This window comes from Enhydra lutris, unplaced genomic scaffold, assembly GCF_002288905.1.
Source record: "Enhydra lutris kenyoni isolate GAN:26980312 unplaced genomic scaffold, ASM228890v2 scaffoldscaffold14, whole genome shotgun sequence".
NCBI lineage: Eukaryota > Metazoa > Chordata > Mammalia > Carnivora > Mustelidae > Enhydra > Enhydra lutris.
Genome location: NW_019154098.1, coordinates 3,351,815 through 3,375,199, shown reverse-complemented (window position 1 = coordinate 3,375,199; position 23,385 = coordinate 3,351,815). Strand labels below are relative to the sequence as shown.

General features: G+C 54.9%; 1 protein-coding gene across 2 annotated transcripts in view; it reads right to left on the bottom strand.

Moving 5' to 3' along the window:
• LOC111146550 (trafficking protein particle complex 9) overlaps positions 1-23,385 on the bottom strand; it is a 636,638-nt gene that overhangs the window by 502,143 nt on the left and 111,110 nt on the right. The window contains exon 6 of one of the 2 annotated variants that reach the window (XM_022502136.1): positions 21,661-21,804. The exons of the other annotated variant lie outside the window; for it this stretch is intronic. Within the exon in view, the coding sequence (XP_022357844.1) occupies positions 21,661-21,804 (144 nt within the window). The remainder of the gene's footprint in view (positions 1-21,660; positions 21,805-23,385) is intronic. 2 annotated transcript variants of the gene reach the window in all.

Here is a 23,385-nt window from a genome sequence, read left to right as displayed (position 1 = left end):
GCTCCCGGCACAGAGGCCAGCGCCCACGGCTCCCGGCACAGAGGCCAGCGCCCACGGCTCCCGGCACAGAGGCCAGCGCCCACCGCTCCCGGCACAGAGACCAGCGCCCACGGCTCCCGGCACAGAGGCCAGTGCCCACAGCCAGCTCCCAGCACAGAGGCCAGCGCCCATGGCTCCCAGCACAGAGGCCGGCGCCCGTCGCTCCCAGCACAGCGCTTCCGATGCGCCGAGTCTACAGCACGGAGGAGCTGCCCAGAAGGACGAAGAGACCTGAGACGCTGGACGGTGACAAGGCAAGGGCACTGCACAAAGGCGGGGAGGAGTCCTGAGCGCCGTGAAAATCACCCAAGAGGAGAGCGTGCAGGCAGCAGAACACTGGAGGGCCCGAGGACAACGTTCTGGACAACACTGAGGTCAAGGGCAGGGAGAAAAGGAAGAAGCAGAAGATGAGTTAGAAAAAAAAAATACAATGCCAGACATCCAGGCTGAGACTCCAGAAGCCAAAAGATGAGTGTTTGTGCAAGAAGAGAAATGGGGACAACATGACAAAGAGGCCGATGAGGACATGGAACTCCTGGGGGTTCAGTGGCACATGTCCCCATCGAAGGGGGCTCTGGCGGGCGCAGGAGCCCAATGACAACCACTTCCAAACCAGTGGGAACCTAGTGTGCAAAGTGTGCCCGGGTGGTCAGCAGAAGACCCAGACCCCTGTCGGGGGCTGTTGCACACACTGTCACCCTGCTAGATATTAACACGTACCCCCGATGAAACGCTATCACCACCTGACTGCAGGATCCAAGATGGGATACGCGGCTCACGAGCAAGACTAGGATTTTATTTTAAATTAACATACAGTGCACTATTTGTCCCAGGGGTACAGGTCTGTGATTCATCAGTCTTACACAGTTCACAACACTCACCATGGCACATACCCTCCCCAGTGTCCCAGCTGCCCCAGCCCTCCCACACCCCCTCCAATCCAGCAACCCTCGGTTTGTTTCCTAAGGTTGAGTCTCTTACGGTCTGTCTCGCTCTCTGGTTTCATCTTATTTCATATTTTCCTCCCTTCCCCTATGATCCTCTGTCTTGTTTCTCAAATTCCGCATATCAGTGAGATCATATGATAATCATCTTTCTCTGACTTATTTCATTTAGCGTAATTCCCTCTAGTTCCATGCACGTCATTGCAAATGGCAATATTTTTGATGGCTGCATAGTATTCCATTGTATATATACACCACGTCTTCTTTATCCATTCATCTGTCGATGGACCTCTCAGGTCCTTCCATAGTTTGGCTATCGTGGACATGCTGCTATAAACATTCGGGTGCACGTGCCCCTTCAGATCACTGCATTTGTATCTTTAGGGTGAATACCCAGTAGTGCGATTGCTGGGTCGTAGGATAGCTCTATTTTCAACTTTTTAAGGAACCTCCATGCTTTTTCCAGAGTGGCTGCACCAGCTTGCATTCCCAACAACAGTGTAGGAGGTTCTCCTTTCTCTGTATCCTTGCCAACACCTGTCATCTCCTGACTGGTTAATTTTAGCCATTCTGACTGGCGTGAGGTGGTATCTCATTGTGGTTTTGATCTGTATTTCCCTGATGCCGAGTGATGTGGAGCACTTTTTCATGTGTCTGTTGGCCATTTGGACGTCTTCTTTGCAGAAACATCTGTTTATGGCAAGACTGGGATTTTATGCTCAGGCTTCTCAAACACAGCACTCTTTCCACCATACGGAGTGACTTTCCTTGGACATCACTGTGCCCATTTTACAGAGAGGGAATCCAAGGCTTCATTTAGGTCACGTGACTTTCCTGGGGTCGTTCAGACACCAAGTCGCTAGATTACATTCAGACTCAGCTACAACTTCAAACTCTTTTTTCCATTTTGTCACACTGCCCACCCAAACTGCCCAGTACATGAAAATAGAGGAAAACACAGATACCCTGAAACAGACACTCCAACATGTCCAGCAAGGTGAGCCCCTTCCTTGGCCAGAAAAACCAACTCAGCTTCTCTTCATCCTGCATATACATCCTGACAGAATAATGGTCCCACCGCAAAGGTCAAGATGGTCTCAGGTGTCACCACTGTAAAGATCAGTGATCTGCCAAAGCAGATAGTGCCTAAGCCACGTCACCCACCAAGACAAGCCCTTCCTTAACGCGCTGCTGATGGACTTGGATAAGCGCGCCGCGAGCCACTTCAGCTGCCTCCCTCCCATCCAGCCCGTTCCTGTTCCTCACTCAGTTTACACAGTGGCAGGTCGGAGTCTCTAATAATCACTCAAGGAGTCACTCAAGGACACCAGGAGATTAAATATTTTCCTTGTTCTCTCCAAGTATGTAAACGTGTTCTACCGGAACGAGAGGCAAATACGTCAAGCAGTGAGCTCATTATATCATCATCTATTTAAAGCACTAGGAAATACTGAGTATCTCTAGAGATCTCAATAAAACACCCAGAAGGGGAAGGCATCTTAATAAAGACATCATAAATAATCAGAAAGAATCTTATCTGTATAGCCAATTATGAGGTGATAAGCTACAGTACAGTCACAGGGCAAACTTACACAAGCATCAGCATTTGCAAAGAGTCTGCAATAATATGGAAAACCTCTGTTACATGAAACATCAGGATGCAAAACTATATTTTTAAAATAAATATAATTTTTTTAAGATTTTATGTATTTATTTGACAGAGAGAATGCAAGTAGGCAGAGAGACAGGCAGAGAGAGAGGGGGAAGCAGACTCCCCACCGCGCAGAGAGCCCGATGCGGGACTCGATCCCAGGACCCTGAGATCATGACCTGAGCCGAAGACAGAGGCTCAACCCACTGGGCCACCCAGGTGCCCCAGTAAATCCAAGTTAAAAAGAAGAGAAAACAATACCAAAAACTACACTGAAATGTTAAGCGTTTGCCCATGCAGGATTATACATCATTTTTTCTTCTCCGTTTATGTATTCCAAGATTTCTAAAATGAGTATACACTGTTTGTACAATAAAAGTGATTTCAAAAACATACAGACGTGAGTTTTCAAAGCAGCGCTCCAAGGTCGGGGTTTGTTGACACCTGCTGCTCGCGCCCGAAGAAGACGGCGCCCTGGGCCGCCTGCGGGGAGCGGGAGGCTGAGCATCTGACTCGGTTTCGGATCTCAGGATCGTGGGATCGGGCCCCGCGTCAGGCTCCGCACTCTGTGCAGAGTCTGCTGGAGATTCTTCTCCCTCCCTCTACACATCCCCACCCCTGCTCCCGCCCTCTCTCTCTCTAAAATAATAAATACATAAGTGAAATCTTAAAAAGGAGAAGGCGGCACCCGGAAATGTCCACGGAGCGAGCAGCTGAGCCCCCCTCGTCCCCACAGAGGCAGAGTTCACCGTAAGGACGCAGGCAGCCTTTCCCAGCCAGACAGGCTGTTCTCGGCAGTGCTCAGAAGTAAGGCCCACAGCGACGACTGACATTTAATGAGGACTGACTTACTATGTGCCCGACTGTGCCCAATACCTTACATATGCTATCTCGTTAAACTGTCCCCGAAAGCTGAGGTGAGGGGCACCGCTGTCATCCTGATTTTATAGATGAGCTCGGAAAGCTCTTGCCCCTAGCTCAGGGTGCCTCTCACTTCTCCACCAGGCTCTCACTCGTAACAACGGGCTAACTCTTTCATATTTCACTCAACATCCCTGTAGCCAACAAATACTGGGTATCTGCCCTGTGTAAGGAAAATCCCCACCTTAGACAGTCAACCCGAATGCCACTTCCTTGAGGACAAGATCCCCTACGTCCTCAGTCTCCTTCTATGCCTGGGGGGATCGCCACTAATACGTACTCACCAGCAATTCGTTAGCTGTTAGTACGGTATTTGCTAGCCGTACAGGGTAGCGAAACCTAATTCAGGCCAGCACGTACTGACTACTTTCTGCGTAAAAGCACCAGCCGGAATGATGAAAGATCGAAGGTGAATCAGGCATGGCCCCGTCCCCAAGGAGTCTGTGACCCGGTAAAGGAGCCGGAGCAAATCATTCTCCAGACGCAATGAAATGAGGCCAAACTGAGGGCTATGTAAGGTAAGGAGGAGGTAAGGAGGGACAGCGTGGGAACGGGGACAGCAGGACAGAGCACATACGATAGGCACAGCATGGAAAACCACGCAGCAAGCTCAAGGAACAACAAAAAAGTCTGATACATAGGAAATACAGATTGTGTAGATGGAAGCAGACGGTTTGGATCAGATTGTGGATGTCCTTGAGATGGGGCGGACACTCTATTAAGACAGGAAGGGGCAGTCACCGCAGCTTCCCGAGGACGGAAAGACGTGACTCTGCTGGCATCTCAAGGAGAGGCCTCGGGCTTCAGCGTGAAGCACGGATCGGAAGCAGCAACGCCAGGAAGCAGCACACGATGGCGAGAGCCCAAGAAACAGGTGTGAAAGTCTGAGTGATGGCTGTGACAGTGGAAGGGGGAGGTGGGATCCCACATGAAAAAAACTCGGGCACCGGACTGGGCACAGAGCCCATGCAAACAACTGAGAGGACGCAGGATGGCAGGACACCAAAATTTTAAGTTTCCAACATGAAAATGATGACACCGTCAAGGAGAGGATAATTAATTCCACTGGGGATACAGTGGACCCTGTATCCCCAGTGGACCCCTGAGGACCCTGACATTCAGGGGACACGCCAGCTTTAAGGTGAAATTCCAGCTCAGAGGTCAGGACCAGAAGTGTAACTGTAGGAGACGCGGCTGCAGCTCCGTGTGGGGGAGGCGGGAAGGGGAGCGCGAGCAGGGCCGGGTAGCACCATGGCGGGGTCATCACCAGCGAAGCGGTGAAATGCAAGACCCCATTGCAGCAGCAAGCCCATGGCGCAGAGGAGGGGGCTGGGCACCTCAGGGGGAAGCGGAGGGGCAAGGTGGGCTGGGAGCAGGTGAGGCTGAGACCCCTCCATCCTGACAGAGCGCAGCCAGCAGAAGAGGAGCGGGACGGCGCCCCGGGGCACGCGACCAGGGCACTCACGCAGCCGGAGGGAGCGGAGAAAGCCGCTGATGGGAGGGAGATGTGCGGAGCCCACTGAGCACCGAGCCTCAGAGACGAAGAAAGCTGGACCTCCAGGAAACCCAAGTCAGAGGAGCCGAGCACACGGCAGAAGCAGCAGACGGGAGCTAGGACGGGGTGGCTCGGAGGCTGGTGCTGACCGAGGGGGACTGGGACACACGGAGGGGTGAGCTGAGCTGGTAGGGTCCCGTTGCCAGGAGATGGAGGAGCGGACCAGACCCAGCCGTGCCCAGCGCTGCTGGCAGAGCCCTCAAACGGGAGACAAGCACAAGGAAAAGATAAAAATTCTCGTGGACAAACTCCAGGAGGCGGAGACCCGTGCTGAGTTTGCCTAGAGACGGGGAGCTGAGCGGCAGCAGACTGGTGATGATTTGGAAGACGAGCCGAAACGCACCCAGGACGGGCCCTCTGTGCAGCAGGGGTGCCGGGCGAGCCTCCGGCTGACTGAGCAAGGTGCAGAGCGTCCCAGTGCTCCCCACCTGCGGCTGCTCCTCCCTCAGATCCCGGCACCGCCGGAGGCCAGCCTGCCCGAAGCCGGCCTGGACACTCGGGGCCGATCTTCCCCTGGGAGGCTGCCTTCTCCTCTCGCCGCCTCTCGGACCCCCACCGCTGTGTCTCTGTCCCCACATGGGCTGTGCCCATCCTTGAGACTCCAGCTGGCCTTCAGCCCCTGGACCTTTGGGAACAACACTTAAGGGAAAGTGAGCGCAACACCAAGTGTCTAAAAGCACGCTGTGGTGTCCACAGTTTATTGGCGGTGGTGTAGCGACCATCTATAAAATAGTCCAAATAACCCCACAGCTGTGAAGCGGCAGGCTAACCCCTGTCTCATGTGTGGAAAGTAACTTGTCAGCCTACCACACGCGGCTGTCCCCACGGAGGGACAACGGCCTGTGCCTGCGCTACCGAGAGCCCGGGAGCCCGGAAGGAGAGCCGAGAAGATTCCAGGATGGGTGGCCGAAATCGTGGCTCGGGGTTTCCACCTTCAGGTATCTCTGAGCCCCTTTATTTTTAATTTTCTTCTCATCAGAAATGACCCAACAAATTAAGAGGTGAGACTTCTCTTGGAGACCAACTCCTGGTCCCATCCTTACCCCCACGGCTCACAGAACGGATCATGTTCCCCTTGTTTACTCTCCTTCCTCCTTGAAAGACAAAAGAAAGTACGTGTTTGCCATAATTTAGCCACAGGAAACAAACTCCTTTCATCCCCCTTCGCTGGGTCCCAAGCTGCTGAGTCTACAAGCACCATGTCCCTGTGCTGGGTGTCCGTCGGCGCCGAGGAACCTTGGACAGCTCGCGCACAGAACAGCGTTCCCGATTCATACTATGCGGAGCGCTGAGCGCGCTGGCCACCCGTCTGGCTGACAACTCTCTACAGTCGGGGCGCGGACCGTCTGCTGATGCTTTAAAGATTCTTTTCCTCCCCAATTCCCCTTTTTGGTGGGGTTTCTGTGGGGTCTGTTAGACATGCACTCTGAAGCTCATTGGGTTAAAATGCACCCTCCTTCAGCGGGCTCTCTCCGGGGGCCGACTGGGAGAAAGAAACCAATAGCCCAATGTTTTGATACTGAGCATTGACAAGTGTCTTTCTGGAATAAGGAAACAGTCCCTGGGGGGCGGGGGGTAGTGGGGGAGGAAATATAACTGTAAAATCATGAGTGAATTTTTCTTTTTAAAAGTAGATGTTATGAGCCTTGACAGCCACTCCAGGGCTAATCCCATTCGTGGAGGCTTAAAGGTGCCCCCCACCCACCCCACTTGCTCAGGAGGATGCTGGCTCTCCGGGATCCCCACTGGCTGGGTGTGGGGGCCTCCCGGCAGCCAGAATAGGGCTTACGGGCATCTGGTCCTCACCCAGGGTCTCCCAGAAACGCGGGGCTTATTTTTCTAATTAAAGAGAAGAAAAAGTGCCGTGACATTATTTTTAATTAATTAATTAATTAAAATAAAAGTATATTTTAACAATAGCAAGAGCTTAACTCTTAAATCCCCACCACAAATCTCCATAAACCATTTTATACTTACAAATTTATATCTATATTTACTAAAAACATTGACCTACTTTGTAACTTGCTTTGGATAACCTTGTTTTTCGAAACTCAAATCATTACTTTTATGTAATACTAATTTCATCATTTTTGTGAACCAAAAGTATCTTTATAGCTGCTCATGTTTCTTCTCCAAGGAGATGTAAGTGAATGAAATAAACACACTTCTGTGTCACACCCTGGAGGTAAAAAACCTCTCTGATTTTAGGACATGTGACCACAAGTCAGAATGCAACCACAGATTTGGGTCCACAGAGATTTCTAGCCCCTGATCGAGGAGGAGCCTGCCCGGCCTCTGGATACCCGGCTACTGGCTCTGGCAGACACAGAGGTAACGCCAAAGTGAGGACCATGGAAGCATCTGGAAAACACACATCTTTTCTCCCTTCCTGCCTTCCCTCAGCCCCGTGACACGGTCAAATGCGAGACTGAGAGTCTGTCTCCCCAAGAGGGAGGCCAGGGCGCACCCGCCCCAGGCCCAGTTCGGACCCACTGTGACGCTGATGAACGGCAAACTTGAACGCGTTCTCTCTGGGCTGAGCAGCAAAGCAATGAGCTGGTGATCAAAGGAAGAAGCTGAATAAATTCAACCTGACATTTTCCATCTCCTCCAACCCTCGTCTTTCAAACCAATGAAGCCGCACCCCCGCTGACAGACAACCATGGTACAGGACAAACTAAGGCGTGGCGTCTGCCGCTGGTGACACAGCGTGGGGGCCTGGTGCCTCGTCAGAGCAGGGCAAGGGCACTCGGCATTCGATGAGGACATGTCAACGCGCAGGATCCTCAAACTCAAGGCTAGTGGGTAAAGGCACAGACCCCAGAGCCAGACGGCCGGGGTCCAGATCCCACTGCCTCCCAGGAGTACACCTGAGGCCTCCCACACGTGAGCTCCTCTCACACCTCGTTCCCTCCCGGTAAACTATGCCCAAGGCCGCTGCCCTCGTGGGGGACTGTGAGGGTTCGGATGGATCCCATACGTGCGGCACACAGGGGAACATATCCAGGGCCCAGCACAGAGAAGGTGCACATGGACTACGGTCAGGACCCTCCTGGGACCCAGAGACCCTGGGGCGGACAAGGCCTGGTCCCTGACTCCCTGTCCCTGAAGGTGCTGCCCTTGAGGACAGATACGGAAGGGCACTCTGAGAAGACCAATCTGGCTGGGTGAACGAGGAAATGAATTAGGCTTCAAACCGCAGCACCGGGACACTGAGCGCAGGTGATCGGAAAGCAGAGACGGAGCACTCACCCGGAGAAGGGGGCCACCAGAAGGGTGGGAACAGACCTGAGAGCAGAGCACGCTGCACCACGCCCCAGGTGCGGGCACAGGGGGACCCTGGCAGGGCCTGCCTCCCCACTGGCAGGTGGACCACTCGGGGTCCCATGAGAGGCTGGAAACGCTAGGCACGTGGTCAGTGTCCCACACGCGGGGTGCTGCTGGTGATGCTGTTAACTTGTCTCACTGAAACACACGTCAGAACAAAGGGAGCCAGAGGTAAGGCAGGAAAAAGGACACTTGCTGCTGGCCTGCGACGTGCCGGGGCTGTGCTGGGCACAGAGCGTGGGGTGCCCGTCACCCCAGTGCAGAGACGAACGAAGGTCTCTGAGAGGCTGAGAGCGCACTCCTGTCGCCTGCAGCCTCTGCCATGTCACACGAGGCCCCGCCGCAGGTCCCCGCTGCCCCTGCAGGGTCCCTGAGATGTCATGGCCTCCAAGTGCTCGAAAGCCCCAGCCAGAAGAGAGCGGCCCCTCCTGCCACTTCCTCCAGCACCTGGAGCTTTTAAATCTTGTTTTGTCCTCCAAATCCATCCACAGCCACACAGACACCGCCCTTTCCCCCACTCTGTAACACTCTCATCCCACCGCGAGGTTAGCCCCCCCGCAGTAGAGCCTTGAGGTTCAGGAGAAATAAGTCCCTGGGACTCTGCATTCTCGTCCCACTAAAATTATCCCTGGAAGTGCATAAAACATGACGGATACATCGGAAGAGCCCACGGGCACTCGGCGAGAACGCTCATCTTCACGACGACAGAGAGTAACAAAGACTCGCTGTGGTCAGCCAGGCTCGGTCAGCGGCCATGTCCCAGTTTCTTACACTGTCCTCAGAGCGGGCCCGGTCCCAAAGCCCTGCCTCTGCAGAGGTCCAGCTGACCACGTGACACCGACGCTCACCACGGTCATTCTGCACCCCGGTTTCAGGATTCCGTGACTGGCACAGAGGATCCCCTCCCTGCAAAGGTGGGGTCATCTGTACAGATAGTCACCCAGAGAACACGTGAAAGGTCCCTGTACTTTATCCTACTGAGGAACGCGCCATTTCTTTCCCCCAATTAGATCCCTGCCACTTAGAAGTTGTTTAGTCAATAGGAATTTGAATTTAACTCAATGTCTTTAAAAAAAAAAAAAAAAAGACATACAGAAAAGCCTGCACCAGTGCCTCCTTCTTCTCTCTTAAATCAATGAAGCAGGACACCAGGGAGATATGACGGGAGCCTGGGACAATTAACTTTATTCTGTCCGCATGCTACACGCAGAAGAGAAGAGAACGAATCTGGACCGTGAGTGACCCTGGAAAGTACGCAGCGCGCTCATTCCAAACCAGTCCGCCCCGCTCAGCTGCGCTGCCGACTCTAAAAGGCACGTGTTGTAACTTACTACGAGCCACTCTGAGCTCTTTGTGGACCATAAAGATCAAGTTAATGGGTGGTGACAGGGCAGATCATAGTTTGTGTTCTGGGCTGAATTATTCCCCTGCAAGTTCGTATGTTGAAGGCCTTGTGCCCAGTAGGGTCCTGGGAATACGACTGGATTTGGAGACAAAGCCTTGGAAGAGGTAATTTCGGCAAAGTGAGATCACACGGGGCCCTAATCCAATCTGACTAGTGTCCTCCCGGGAAGGGTTAGAAAGACTTGCACAGAGGGTGACTGCATGAGGACAAGGGGAAACGACGTGTCCACAAGTCAAGGAGAAAAGCCTCCAATAGAACCGACCCTGCCGGCACCTCGATCTTGGACTCCCAGCATCCCAGCTGTGAGAGAATCCGTTTCTATTTCAAACCACCCACTGTAGCACTCTGTTAGGGCAGCAGAGCCAGCTGATACGGGACATCATGCACGGTAGAAAGAACGGGTGTCTCTTCATCAAACATTGGGTTTACGTGGACGATGACGACTCTGGCTCATGGTCAATGCTGTTCGAAGACAGCTGTTGCAACGATGGCAGGTGAGCCCACGAGTCCTCGCCTCGATTCTCTGCTCTAGGAGCTGCGTGTGTTCAAACACTTCTTTTTTTTTTAAGATTTTATTTATTTATTTGACAGAGAGAGAGATCACAAGTAGGCAGAGAGGCAGGCAGAGAGAGAGGGAGAAGTAGGCTCCCCGCTGAGCAGAGAGCCCAATGCAGGGCTCGCTCCCAGGACCCTGGGATCATGACCTGCGCCGAAGGCAGAGGCTCTAACCCACTGAGCCACCCAGGCGCCCCTGTTCAAACACTTCTGCAAGTCAGAAGCAAACCAACAGTGACCATGATGGGTTTCTGAACACATTCTACGTTTCAGACTCTCCAGAGACTTGTCTCCAGTCCTTACACCAGCACAGCATGGGAAGCAGAATCCTCACTTTACCTACCCAGGAGGAAATAAGGCGCTCAGTTTATCGAGCACTGAGTCCCACTTTGCGCCAGGCTGGGGCTTCGGGGAAAAGCAGCCCAGATCCTGGCTGTCCAGCTTCACACGTGCAGTCCGCAGACACGAAAGCTCACGATTAACACGGCACCGCGCTGAGCACCATTACGTAAGTGTGGGGGAGAACCGAGAAGAAAGGCTTTTTCTGCTACCTGAGGGTGTCGAGGAAAGCTCTCAGAGGTGGGGAAGAACAGCGCTCCATTCTGGGGAGTAGCAGACATGTGAACACAGAGGCTCTGTTCCGGGAACAGCCGCTAAGCCCAGTGACTCCACAAAGCAGGTGGCCAGAGCCAGACCGAAAGGCACAGGCAAACCCCGCTGGGCCTTGAACTCTAGCTCCGGAGCAGTGGGCAGCCTCACGTGCTCTCCGAGCAGAAGGTTGCCAGGGATTACACCTGCTGTGGAAACAACCCTTGCCACCCCGGGTGGCTGGCTGGCAAGGAACGGGTCTCGGGAAATAAGAATATCCCTTGGGATGTGCTGCCGTAGTCTAGACCAGAAATGGCCACGGCGGGCCTGGGCAAGGGTCCACTGGCACTTCGTGCAGCCGCTGGTGGGCAAGTGAACCAGACAGCGAGACACCACTCGACCGTGACAGCTCACGCCGTCTGGCCCCCGGTGTCCTACAAGAGGCCACGTGCAAGGGGCCCTTCTTGGAACCACCCCAGGATGTTCTATTTTGGTTCATCTGAAACTTGGCAAATTAATATTTTCCTGTAACTACTAAATCCACTAATGTATTTGGGATTTTGACGCGCTGGTAGTTTCTCTTCACCTCATTACTTTACGTGTGGTTTCTCGACGGAGAATGCACCCAGCCGGCAGGTACTCATTACCCCGCACTACACGGTATTTATCTCTTCAAACAGAACCAAAAGGAAGTCAAAAGCTTCCCTTCATTTCTACAGGGTTTTGGTTCAACCCCTTCTGTCTATTTCTGAACAAACAAAAGGGACTGTATAAACTCAAGTGGAAACAGATTATACCCCTTTGTTGAGCAGTTCCCACACAACAGCTCACAAGCTTAATCGCCCTCCTCCCCACCCAGGTGAAAAATGAAACCTGTTCAATCAAAACTCCCCAAGAAACCATACATGCCACTGGAAAAAAATACAAGAGGTAAAAGCATGTCAGGAATGAAAAACAAGAAGCAAAATAATACATACTTCCTTTCTAATTTAAAAATTATGGTCTTTGGGGCACCTGGGTGGCTCAGTGGGGTAAGCCTCTGCCTTCGGCTTGGGTCATGGTCTGAGGGTCCTGGGATCAGCTTCTGCATCGGGCTCTCTGCTCAGTGGGGAGCCTGCTTCCTCCTCTCTCTCTGCCTGCCTCTCTGCCTACTGGTGATCTCTCTCTCTGTGAAAAATAAATAAATAAAATCTTTAAAAAAATAAAAATAAAAATAAAAACTATGGTCTTCATTGTTGGCCAGAGTTCATATTGTAGTTCTTTGCATCTTGCTATGCAAAACAAAAGGGTAAAAACTCAAATCCACAGATTGTCTGTGCTTCTCAATGGGAATAAGATACAACATGTAGAGCTTAGAGCCCAAACCCTGTGTTTTCATCTGCTAGCTCATATTCTAGGAGACTCTCAGTTGTTCAGGTCATGCCATTTTACCCACCATCTCCAATTCTAACATCTAGTAAAACAATGCATTCTTATTTTCATATCATTTACAATTTACTCAGATTCAAACAACATAAAGAAGACATAGTAACATACCCACGAGTATAAAAAAGGACGAGGAAAACAGAATTCACAAAAAGCCGAGGACTGCGGTGAGTGAGAGCGCATGGGGCTGGGGGACACGGAGGTGGGCGTGGCTGCGCGCCTCGTCCAGTCCCGACACTGCAAGGTGCCTCGCAGTGTCGGGACTGGACGAGGCGCCTGTGGACACCACCCCCTCGGCCCTGGGCTGTGGTTCACTTCTGAAGCAAACAAATAAGGACTACAGAGGCAAAAAGGAAGATGTTGGTTTTCAGAAATGAGTGAAGACACATAAGTTAAAAATATCCCACTAATAATTTCTATTCTACTTACCAGAGACCACTTCTCAGCCCACAGAGCACACCTGCTGTGCCGGCCTCCCCGGGTCCTGGTGAAAGGCTCCTCCCTGGGTCTTAAGTCCAGGTGGGACCCTGGAACTGGCCCTGCACTTTCTGGGCTAGCTGCTGGCTCACGAAGATTTTCCTTCAACACGTGAGTATTTCCCCTGAGTGCTAAGTGTCATTTGGACCAAATCCCAAAGCCGCCATCGGGGAGTGCTGCACGTAAGAGGAGGGACTCAGGAGCTTCCGGCTACAAGACAAAGGGAGGGATGGTCGGCACTAAGGGCCTCTGACCCTCACGGTGGGCTCATGTGCCCATTTCACAAGTTGGAAAAGAGGCAGTGGAGGGAGGCTGGATGGCCTTCCTCATCGGACAGTGACCAAACAAGTGCTGAGTGGGGACCCACCGCACACGGTCCTGGGTGTAGGCAGGGGTCCGTGCAGGACAGACAGAGTCGGCCCCCAGGAGTTCGTGTTCTAGCAAGGAGGACGGCTAGCCGCAAAACGGCGAGGAGACACACGGTGCCACGAGGCAGACTGAGACGGGGTGTCTGAACTCAGGCCTGAGGGACAGAGAGCCGTCACACTTCCGGGAGAGACGGGAGCAAGAGGAAGTGCGGCGGAAGCTAAGTCAGTGCACAAGAGGCCGGAGGGTGACCGGTCGGGGAACCACGGGGGAGCGATGGGACGCCGTGGACGGTCTGAAGCAGAAAAGCAACAAGACGGGACACGAAGTAGAGGGCTGTAGGCCCAGGAGACCCCTGAGGGTTGGATGGGGGTCCAGAGCTAAGGCCTCACGGTGGTGTCCACTGTGCTGTGAGGACACACGGTGGGGACAAGTGGCCACCTCTGGGATCTGCTGAGGAGGTAAGACCCTGGGACGCATTGACAGGACTCAGATGCGGGTCTGGCAGGGAAGAAAACGCGTCAAGCCTGCCTTTGGGGTTTCTGGGCTCAGCAGCTGGCCGGGTGATGGTGGCCCCGACTGGGACGGGGCGTGTGCAGGAGGGGATGGCGGTGTCTGGAGCGCCATGTAAGGAGACATAGAGAGCCACGCGTCCAGAGTCCTGCGGAACCCCACCCGGAGAAGAGAAGACACTGAACGACCCTCCCCGCGGACATGCAAGTCACCAAGAGCAGAGGCAGCGTGAGCTGCGAGGCAGAGCGGGCCAGGAGCTGACACCATGAACGCGTGAGGACGACCCCGGCGAGAGGGACAGCAAGCGGCGAGGAGTCCGACAACACGCCCATACAAGGGCTGGGGGTTCCCGAAGGAGGAACGGCAGGAAAGGCCGCACCCTGTCTCCAGGCCCGAGGCACGGGGGCCATGGGAGAAGCGCGGCCACGCGACAGGATGGCAGCCCCCCGGGGATGTGCTTCGCTGTGCGGGACTGGCTCACCCGGGCGTGCGGCTCTTGTTCCCTAGGATGACACGCGAACGACACGCAGGGACCACAAACTGCCCGCACCTCCCAGCTCGCACACTCGAGAGCCGCTAGCTTGACGCGGGAAGGCTAAGGGGCCGGTCGGGAGAAACGAGGCCGAGGTGAAACAGGGAGTTTCCCACAGCCGACCCGAAGCGCCGCGGCCGTGGGGGAAGGGCCACGAGAGCAAGAGGGAGGGGACACGGGGCCTGCTCTGGGGGACACAGACTGTATCTCTCTTTCCAACGCCGGGGTCCACTGAGGAGATCGCCCTCAAGCGTTTATAACATTCCCCTGCTGCCTTCCGCTCCAGTCCGGGGAAGCCCCTGTGGGAGGCGCGCTGACCCCTTGAGCCTGCGGGACACCAGCCCGGTGACGACGGCACCGGACACATTTGATAGCTAGCTGGGCCTACGTCCGCCGACGAGGCCTAAAGCTGGGTTCTCCGCTTGGCTTTCCCTCACCAACTGGGAGACTCGGGCAAGCCCCTGAGCATCTCAGGGCAGCGGAGACCTCGCCAGCCCAGCAGCCGGGACCCTAACGCCTCCTCACCCCAAGAGATGAGAACCAGCTGCGCCGAGGGTCGAGCGAGAGGCGTGCAGTGAGTGTACAAACACACGGGAAAGTACTCAGCCCTGCGAGCTACCAGGACAACACAAATTAAACCAAGAGGGGGGCCTTCCGTGCATACCGACTCACCAGCACTGCCGCCCGCGGTGAATCAGAGCGGTGCTGGCGGAGGCCATCTGGCGACGGGCTCCGGGAGCAATAAGGACGCTCACGACGATGGCTCCAGTGAGCCTCCCCGGATAAAACCTTCCTCCTGCTCAAACAGCCCAAGAGCTGAAGGTGTTCACCACGGCACTGCCAACGCCAGGAACAGCGGAGCAGCTGAGAAAGCCAGCGAACAAAGCCCAAGAACTCATCGTTAGTGCATTCCACACGACGTGCGCACCCAGGGCTGTGAGCCAGTAGGGCACCAGGCTCTCTTGGAGGTGCTAAACCTGCTTCCGGGTGCCCGTAACCGGAACACACGAAACCTTGAAGTGTACAATCTGAGGGGGTGAGTCATGTGCTCCATGAATTAAGTCTCAATGAAGTTGTTTTTCAAGAAAGGAAAACAGCAGCACCTGGGTGGCCCGGGCGGCTGGGTAGCTGTGTCTTGATTTCAGCTCAGGTCATGATCTCCGGGGCCAGGGATCGAGGCCTGTGCCGGGCGCTGCGCTCAGCAGGACGCTGCTTGAGGGCTCTCTCTCCCTCTCCCCTGCCCCGCCCCCCTATGTGCACACACACACATGTGCACACTCTCTAAAACATAAATCTTTAAGAAGAGAACATGCATTATTGATGTGTTCAACGATACACGCACGCCAATCTGTGCCACGAGGTGCCGGGGATGAGAAATAGCCAGTTGGAGACCCTGCAGCCCTGCCGGGGAGTCTGTTCATGACGTAAGCAACGGGCACACGGCGGGCCAGAAGGGCTCCGCAGGCAAGTCCCACCCACCGGAGGGAGCACTGCAAAGGAACAAACTGCTGGCCTTGAAGGACTGAGAAAGGCTTCACAGGTGAGCGCAAACATGGTGTCCACAGAGACGTGAGGAATGAGTAAACGGTAGCTACGGAAGCGGGAAAAGGAGAAGCAGGGCTGAGGAAGGCAGTCGCCCAGGTAGGAAGCACCACGTCTACATCCATCCACCCGCGTACACAAGACGGCGCGTCCTCGCGTGGCAGCCACACTGAGCACCACTGCTCGCCCAGAGACGGTGCCTCACGGCCCCACGCGGCCCTCCCCTCGGCCTCCTTCCCACCTGCCACCCGCAGCCCTCCGCACTCCCACCAGACTAGAGGAGCAGCAGTGCTGCTCATCACCCACAGGACAAGAGGAGGACACCGCACGGCTGCTGGCCCTCTGGGCTCACTGCACTGTTTCCTCGACAAGACATTCCATTGCTCTTGGGTCCTCTTAAGGTCCTCGGGCGACAAAACCAGCAACCCCTGCCCGAGCAGCTGAAGTCCGGGCCCCAGGAGGGAAGGACACAAATGTCTCTGGACGTCTGTTAAGAACCTCCTTGCACCTGACACACAGTTGTACACGGCAGGTCCTCGCTCCACAGAGTCCTGCCACGAGAGGAGACACCGGAGCTCTGACAGGCTCCACCCAGAGCCCTCGGCGAATGCTGAACACAGTGAAACACACGCATCATCCTGCAACCCCGGGAGGGACAGCCCGAGCAACTGTGTGAAGTTTCCGGTTCACTAAGAGCATCTGACCCTAGAGCGAGACCATAGCACCCTCCGCTACAGCACAGTGAGACTAGTCTGATGGAGGAGGCTCCTTCGCCGGTCGTCCCCGGCTTCAGTGGCACCCCGTCCTCACCCGCAGGCTGTTCACTGGGGCATCGACAGGAGGGACGGAACGCAGCTGATTTTCTGCACCTCACCGTAGCTCAACGACTCTCTGGCTAATCTTCGTCCTCTCTTCCGGGACTTTCCAGCAAAATCCATAAGACTCCGTCCCCAGCTAATTTTTCCAATTGGCCCTCTTTGAGTATTCTGATGGGAAAGCAGCAAGAATTTTCCCTTCCACAGGAGCGGGCGTCCGCGACGACCACGCAGGCTCCAACAGCCAAGGATCCAACCAGGAGCCGGGGCCGGACCCAGACCCGGGCAGCAGTTTCCCTAACCACGCTGCACAAGACCGAGAGCCAGAGGGATTTTTATTTTATTTTTTAAAGATTATATTTATTTAGTTGACAGAGAGCACGCACGCACAAGCAGAGGAATTAGGAGAAGCAGGCTCCCCGCTGAGCAAGGGCCCAACATGGGACTCGATCCCAGGACCCTGAGATCATGACCTGAGCCGAAGGCGGCCACTTGAGTGACTGAGCCCCCCAGTACCCCTGAGGGGTTTCTGAAGCAGACAACTGGAGGAAACGTCAGTTGGGCAGACTCATAGACACAGAAGCCCCGGGGGCTCACTGAGCAGCATTCCGGGGCCGCGCGGGTGTCAGGTGCTGCTCCAGGTGCAGGTGACACGTCCTGAGCATGAGGAGCGCCCAGGCCGGGGGAGCCACGGCCCCAGCAGGCACCGGCACAGTAGGCTCCACGAAGCGGGAATCACAGTGAGGGACAAATGCCCGGACCAGGTGACAGAAGCAGGAGGGCAGGCAGGGCAGCAGAACAGAAATGCTGCAGCCTCCAGAGAGCGGCCTGGCCAGGGCACCGCAGGTCAGAGAGCAGGGAGAGACGGGCTGGACAGTGTGGATGCGCGCCAGCCTGAGCCCTCACAGACTCGGGGGTCCCACGCCTTCTCAGCGGACTTGTGCACAGCACACAGGACCAGGTCACAGGTTTGCAGCTGCGACCCCCGGAGCTCACTGGTCCACAGCCATGCTGCCACAGAAAGTGCCCCTGCATGGCCAGGGACCCCGTATCGAAGGGGGGGGGAGTTCGGGCCCCGGGAAGGGACCCCGTATCAGCAATCACAATCGGTAACACAGTCACACTCCTGAACAGTCCACAGATTCTCAAGTTAGTCCTTCCATCTTTTTTTTTTTTTTTAAAGATTTTATTTATTTATTTGAGAGAGAGACAGTGAGAGAGAGCATGAGCGAGGAGAAGGTAGGGGGGAGAAGCAGACTCCCCATGGAGCTGGGAGCCCGATGTGGGACTCGATCTCGGGACCCCGGGATCATGACCTGAGTCGAAGGCAGCCGTCCAACCAACTGAGCCACCCAGTCGTCCCTAGTCCTTCCATCTTAAAAAAAAAAAAAAAAAAAAAAAAAAATGACAGGCGTCCTCGGGGAATTAATGCCTTCCGTGTTAACAACGGACCTGATATCTTACACGTTCACTCCTATGACACATGAGAGAGCGCACATGGCAGAGGGCAGGGCAAGAAGTCCCCAGCTCGCAGCGTCTCCACCTGCAAATACCCAGACAGGCTGACACACACAAGAAGCCAGGAAGCCCTTCCCTCGAGCCCGGGATCAGTGATTCCCTTCTTGGCTGCTCCTCTAGTCCACACTTCATTTCCGCGCAGCAGTATTTAGAAACGTTGATTACCCACTCTATAAATGATATCATGAGCTCTCTGGGGGAAAGGTCATCCAATACATTAAAATACCTATCACTAGAGGCGCCTGGAAGGCTCGGTCGGTTAAATGACCGACTCTTCATCTCAGCTCAGGTCTCAAGCAGGGTCCTGAGTTCAAGCCCTGAACTTAAATAAATATATGAATAAATAAAATTTAAAAATTTACAGTAAAATAGCTATCATTAAAATGAAAACAAACTACCTCACAATTGTGCTCTCCTAGCTCTACAAATAAGAAAATGGAGGCCCAGAAAGAACGCCATCAGGCATCTGAGGTCACGGCCATCAGAGGGAAGACTCCTGAGTCCTCCCGACATTTGACCTTTCCCCCAAGACTCCGAATAACCCAACACCGTTACACACAGACCTTTAAGGAGACGGCTTTTCGTTCAGCAGTCTGATGCCCCAAGCTCCTCTCCTTTTAAACTCCGTGTCTTTAGATCACCAGCTGAACATGACCGCCAGCAACCAGCAAGCTCCTTCCCTCCAGAGCTTCCGGAGGGAAGACAAGGCACTGACCCGCTGGAGACACAGGCCTCCCCCGCTGCGGTCGGGGGCAGCGTGCAAAGAGAACAGAGCGGGAGCAGGTCGCGCTGGGACTCATCAAAGCTGCCAGGAGGGAATCCCGGCCTAGAGGACTCACACGGTGACCAGGAACAGGGGGTGGGGAAGGAGTGAGCACGCCCTGCCGCAGGACGGGGGGTGTGTATTTACGAGAAAGAGTCCAAATCAGGCGGGTGAAGGTGTGAGTAGTTCAAGGCAGGCTGTGGGCCTGTCTTCAAGACTCAGAGTCACACGAGCCCGCACACGGTTAAACGTGAGCCGCGTGGGGAAAGTGGTACCGAGAGAGAGAGCAGACCCGTGACAAAAGGGGAGAAGGCCTCGTGCCGTGGGTCAGGAGGCACTCAGCACTCGACGGCCCAGCAGGCAGAGAACACTCGGGCTGGACATTTTGCCCGGCACACTGTGTTGTCACAGCTGCTGGGTCGTGGGGAGGGTCAAACGCCCTCAGGGGGGTTAAAGAGAGCTGGTCACCCATCCAAAAGCAAAAATTCAGTTCATCAAGCAACAGACAGGCCCATGCCTGGGTCACCACTGGACACCAGAGCCGGCCTGGTCTGAGAACTCCACCTCCGTCCGGCCTTGTGCTTCAGAGAAACTCAAGGCACGAACCGTCCATCTAGCCGCTGCCACGCTGGTCCTGCCACTCCGCAGCTGAACTCTGCAGGTGGCATGAAGACGGACGAGACTCAAAAGTAGCAGCAAAGGGAAACTAAGTCAGCACAGAGGAGCAGTGGTCCCACCGTCCACGGGGGCCTCGGTCCAAGCACAGACGCGCTGGGGCCACCTGGACCACAAGGTCATTAGCAGCAAGGGGCTACAGGAGCCACTCACTCGGAGACAGCTGTGGAAGTCTCCTGGGGAAAACAGACGTCCCCCAGTCCCAGCAGGCGACATGGGGACAGGCCTCCCGAGAGAAGAGAAAGCACATGGCGGGCACTCATGGTACACGTGACGCAAAGTCCATGCAGCCCGCCTGGAGGAAGGTCAAGGACACAGGGTATGAGGACACCACACAAGAGGAATCTCACCCAATCCTGGACGCCCCCTCGGACTTTATCAGGAACGAGGGTCCCCCACAGACTCTGCCTACCACACGATGTATGCCAGCCCCGTCCCGTCCGGGAAAGCCCGGGAGTCAGACCGACCGTTTTCCTGGTTGTGTAAAGGCAATCACACGCCAACTTCGGTCCCTTGTTTGGAAGCTGACCGTTACTGAGTTTTCGCGTTATTGGAACTCACGTGTCTACACTGCACCCCCACGCGAGGAGACGCAGGCCGCGCTTCCAACCTGCAGTCTAGGAGACCGCCGCACGGAGGAGTCGAGGACCAGCCCCAGGCAGAGGGTGAGCAGGACACACTGATTTTGAAACTGAGAGGACACCTGGCTGATGCCAGGGGAGGGCAGGAGGGGTGCAGTGGCTGAGCTGGGGCAGGTCCCCGCTGGGACAGCTGGAGGGACGGAGGGCTCTGGAGCAGACAGTGGCGGCCCCCCAGGCACGGAAGGATGGAGCCCCCGGTGACAGGAGCACCGCCCTCCACACAGCCTGTTCTCAGCTGAGAGAGTGCCTCCCCCACGACCAGGCCCCCTCCCTGGGTGCCCCGCACACGCAGCAGCGGGGGCGGCAGTATTAGGCCTCGGCCTCACCACACAGCAGGTTGGCTTCAGGGTCCCCCTGGGGCAACTGTGGCCTCTCCAGAAACTGCCTCCCCAGGCCCTGCATGACCGGTCACCGAGCCTGGCTTGGCGACAACGCCCGCCAGTTCTGCGGGGCTGGTGGGGCCTCGGCCAACGCCGGACTGAGGCCCAACGTTCCTTTGCCCAATCTGGCCTCCTCCTTATCCCTTTGGTCAGACTGATCGCAGGAGCACATCCTAATAAACTCCCCACGCATGCATCTCCAGGCAGAGAGCGAGTCCCCCGGAACCCAACGGGCAGCACGCACTGGCCGGCCCAGCAGCGCAGGCAGAAAGGGAGGCGGGCTGGGGAAGCGGCAAGTTCCACTGTGCACGAGCTCACTTTCTAGTGCCCGCGGGACACGTGGAGGGAGACGTCCTGCAGGCACAAAATAAACACGCCTGGGGCCCGGCGGGGAATCTGGCCTGGAAACAAACAGATCACGCCTGAACCCAAACAGCAGACGCCGTCCCGTTACAGTAAGAGCGGGTGACAGGCAGGGGACCGCAGGGGACAGTGGCCCGGCACGCGGGCAGAGTACCACACGATGGCCCCAGCGCAGACACAGGCCAGCTGCATCCCTGGTGGGGCCCGTAAGCAGCTGTTCCCATGGGGAGTGTAACTGGGGGCGTGGGGTCCTCACGGCTCTGGGTGTACTTCCCGCCTGGCTGCCACTTACAGGAGGAGGCACTGGGTGAAAACTCGCTGGGCAACACGCTTACGAATCGTGCAGCTCTCTGTATAAGTGTTGTGCAGGGACGTTTCTACTGTGCACCACGTAGGCAAGGGGAAGGCGAGCCCACGCAGGAGGCCGACAGACAGAGAGAAGCAGCAACACGGGGAGGGGGCCCGGGGAGGAGAGGGGAGAAAGCATGGCGGACAGCGGCATCAGGCCCCCGGAGGACAGCAAGGGCAGCACGGGGAGCGGAGGACACGGCGGAGCACGGAGTCTCCTCACCAGCAGAGGACCGGAGAGCACCAACCACCGGAACCCAAGGCCGGGTCTGTGTGGGCCAGCACGAGGGGTGCGCTCGTTCACCGAATCCACTCACCTTGATCCGACAGAAAGTCCAACATGGTCTGCAACAGGAAGGACAAGTGCCTGACAGAAAGAGCGGGATTCCCCATTCTTCGGGACGCGTAGACCAACTCGTGAAGCAGACGCATCTGGACGGCGGCCCAGCCTCGGTGCGTGCCTGTGAGGGAAGCCACAAAGCGTCCTCCAAGGGCTCCGCGAGGGCGCACTGGCACCAGAGCCAGCAGGCCTCCCTCAGAAACACGTTAACGTTGTGTGTAAAACTCCTGATTTAAAGACAAATGCTTCAACAACCAAACCCAAAGGGCAAGAAAAAACACTTCCTGTGTTTAACGTTCCCCAGACAGAACTCCTAAGTGATACGTTCTTTCATACCGTAAAAAGACACGTGCTATGGAATACTTTTTCTCTACAGCAAAGACAACTTAAAAATAACCACTTTGAGATCATTAGAGCAAGGTTATAACAAAAGATTATGTTTCCAACAGCGTGTATTTGAATAATAGATATACAATTTTTTTTCAATACTGGTATGTGATGGGACTTCATTAGCAACAAACAGGGACACTAGAAAAATGTGCTTTTTTAATTGAACGTATAAGGAAAGCTCATAAAAGCAGATAGCTAAATTAGAAAAAGGTTACCAGTGGACCTTTGCGGCTGCTCCCTCCAAAAGAAATTAACATGGTTGAAATGGAAGGTGGGGGGTCAGGTGCACAGCCAGCGAAAGGTACCTCTTTAAGACCACAGAATCTGGGGCACCTGGGAGGCTCAGTTGGTTAAACATCTGCCTTCGGCTCAGGTCATGATCCCAGGGTCCTGGGATCGAGCCCCACCTCGGGCTCTCTGCTCAGAGGGGAGCCTGCTTCCCCCTCTCTCTCTCTGCCTGCCTCTCCGCCTAGTTGTCATTTCTGTCAAATAAATAAATAAAATATTTTTTAAAAATATGGCCAGTCAACATTTATCATTTGTATTTTATTTGATCTCACTTCCTAACCTTCTCTCAACCTCTTTCACAAAATAATGGCAAAACAGAAGGCTAAGTGAAAAGTACCAAATCACTTGAAGATGTGCTTGTTCTACTTTCCAAAAGAAACACTTTGTTCATCTGTTTTAAAAATTAAAACCAAGAAATTCTATTCAACAAGTGGCAACCCACACATGTGGCTACAGCTGCTCATTAGGGTTCAGTCCTACGTGACACGTGTCCCCTAGGACACCTGCCACGCGCCCCCCGGGGCCACGGGGAGAGTCAGGGGCTCTGCTCTCACAGGCACACGGGCTGGCATGGGAGGCCGGTGTTACATCATCGCCCCAAATGATTAGTTTTAAGCAGGCTCCACATCCAGCGCAGAGCCCAACATGGGGCTCGATCTCACAACCCGAGATCACGACCTGAGCCAAAGTCAAGAGCTGGATGCTCAACCCACTGAGCCACCCAGGTGCCCCAACCCCAGGTGATTTTTAAATGTACTTGCAGAGTATGGGGGTGCCCTAAGGAAGAACAGCAGGATTCAATGAAGAAGGAAAAATAAGGGGTGCTTGGGTGGCTCAGACTCTTGGTTTTGGCTCAGGTCATGATCTCAGGGTCGTGGAATCGAGCCCCACATCGGGTTCCATGCTGGGTATGGGGCCTGCTTGGGATTCTCTCTCTTGCTCTCCCTCTGCCCCTCCCCCCACTCACACGCTCCCTCCCTCTTTCTCTCTCAAATAAATAAAATCTCTAAAAAAGAAAGGAAGG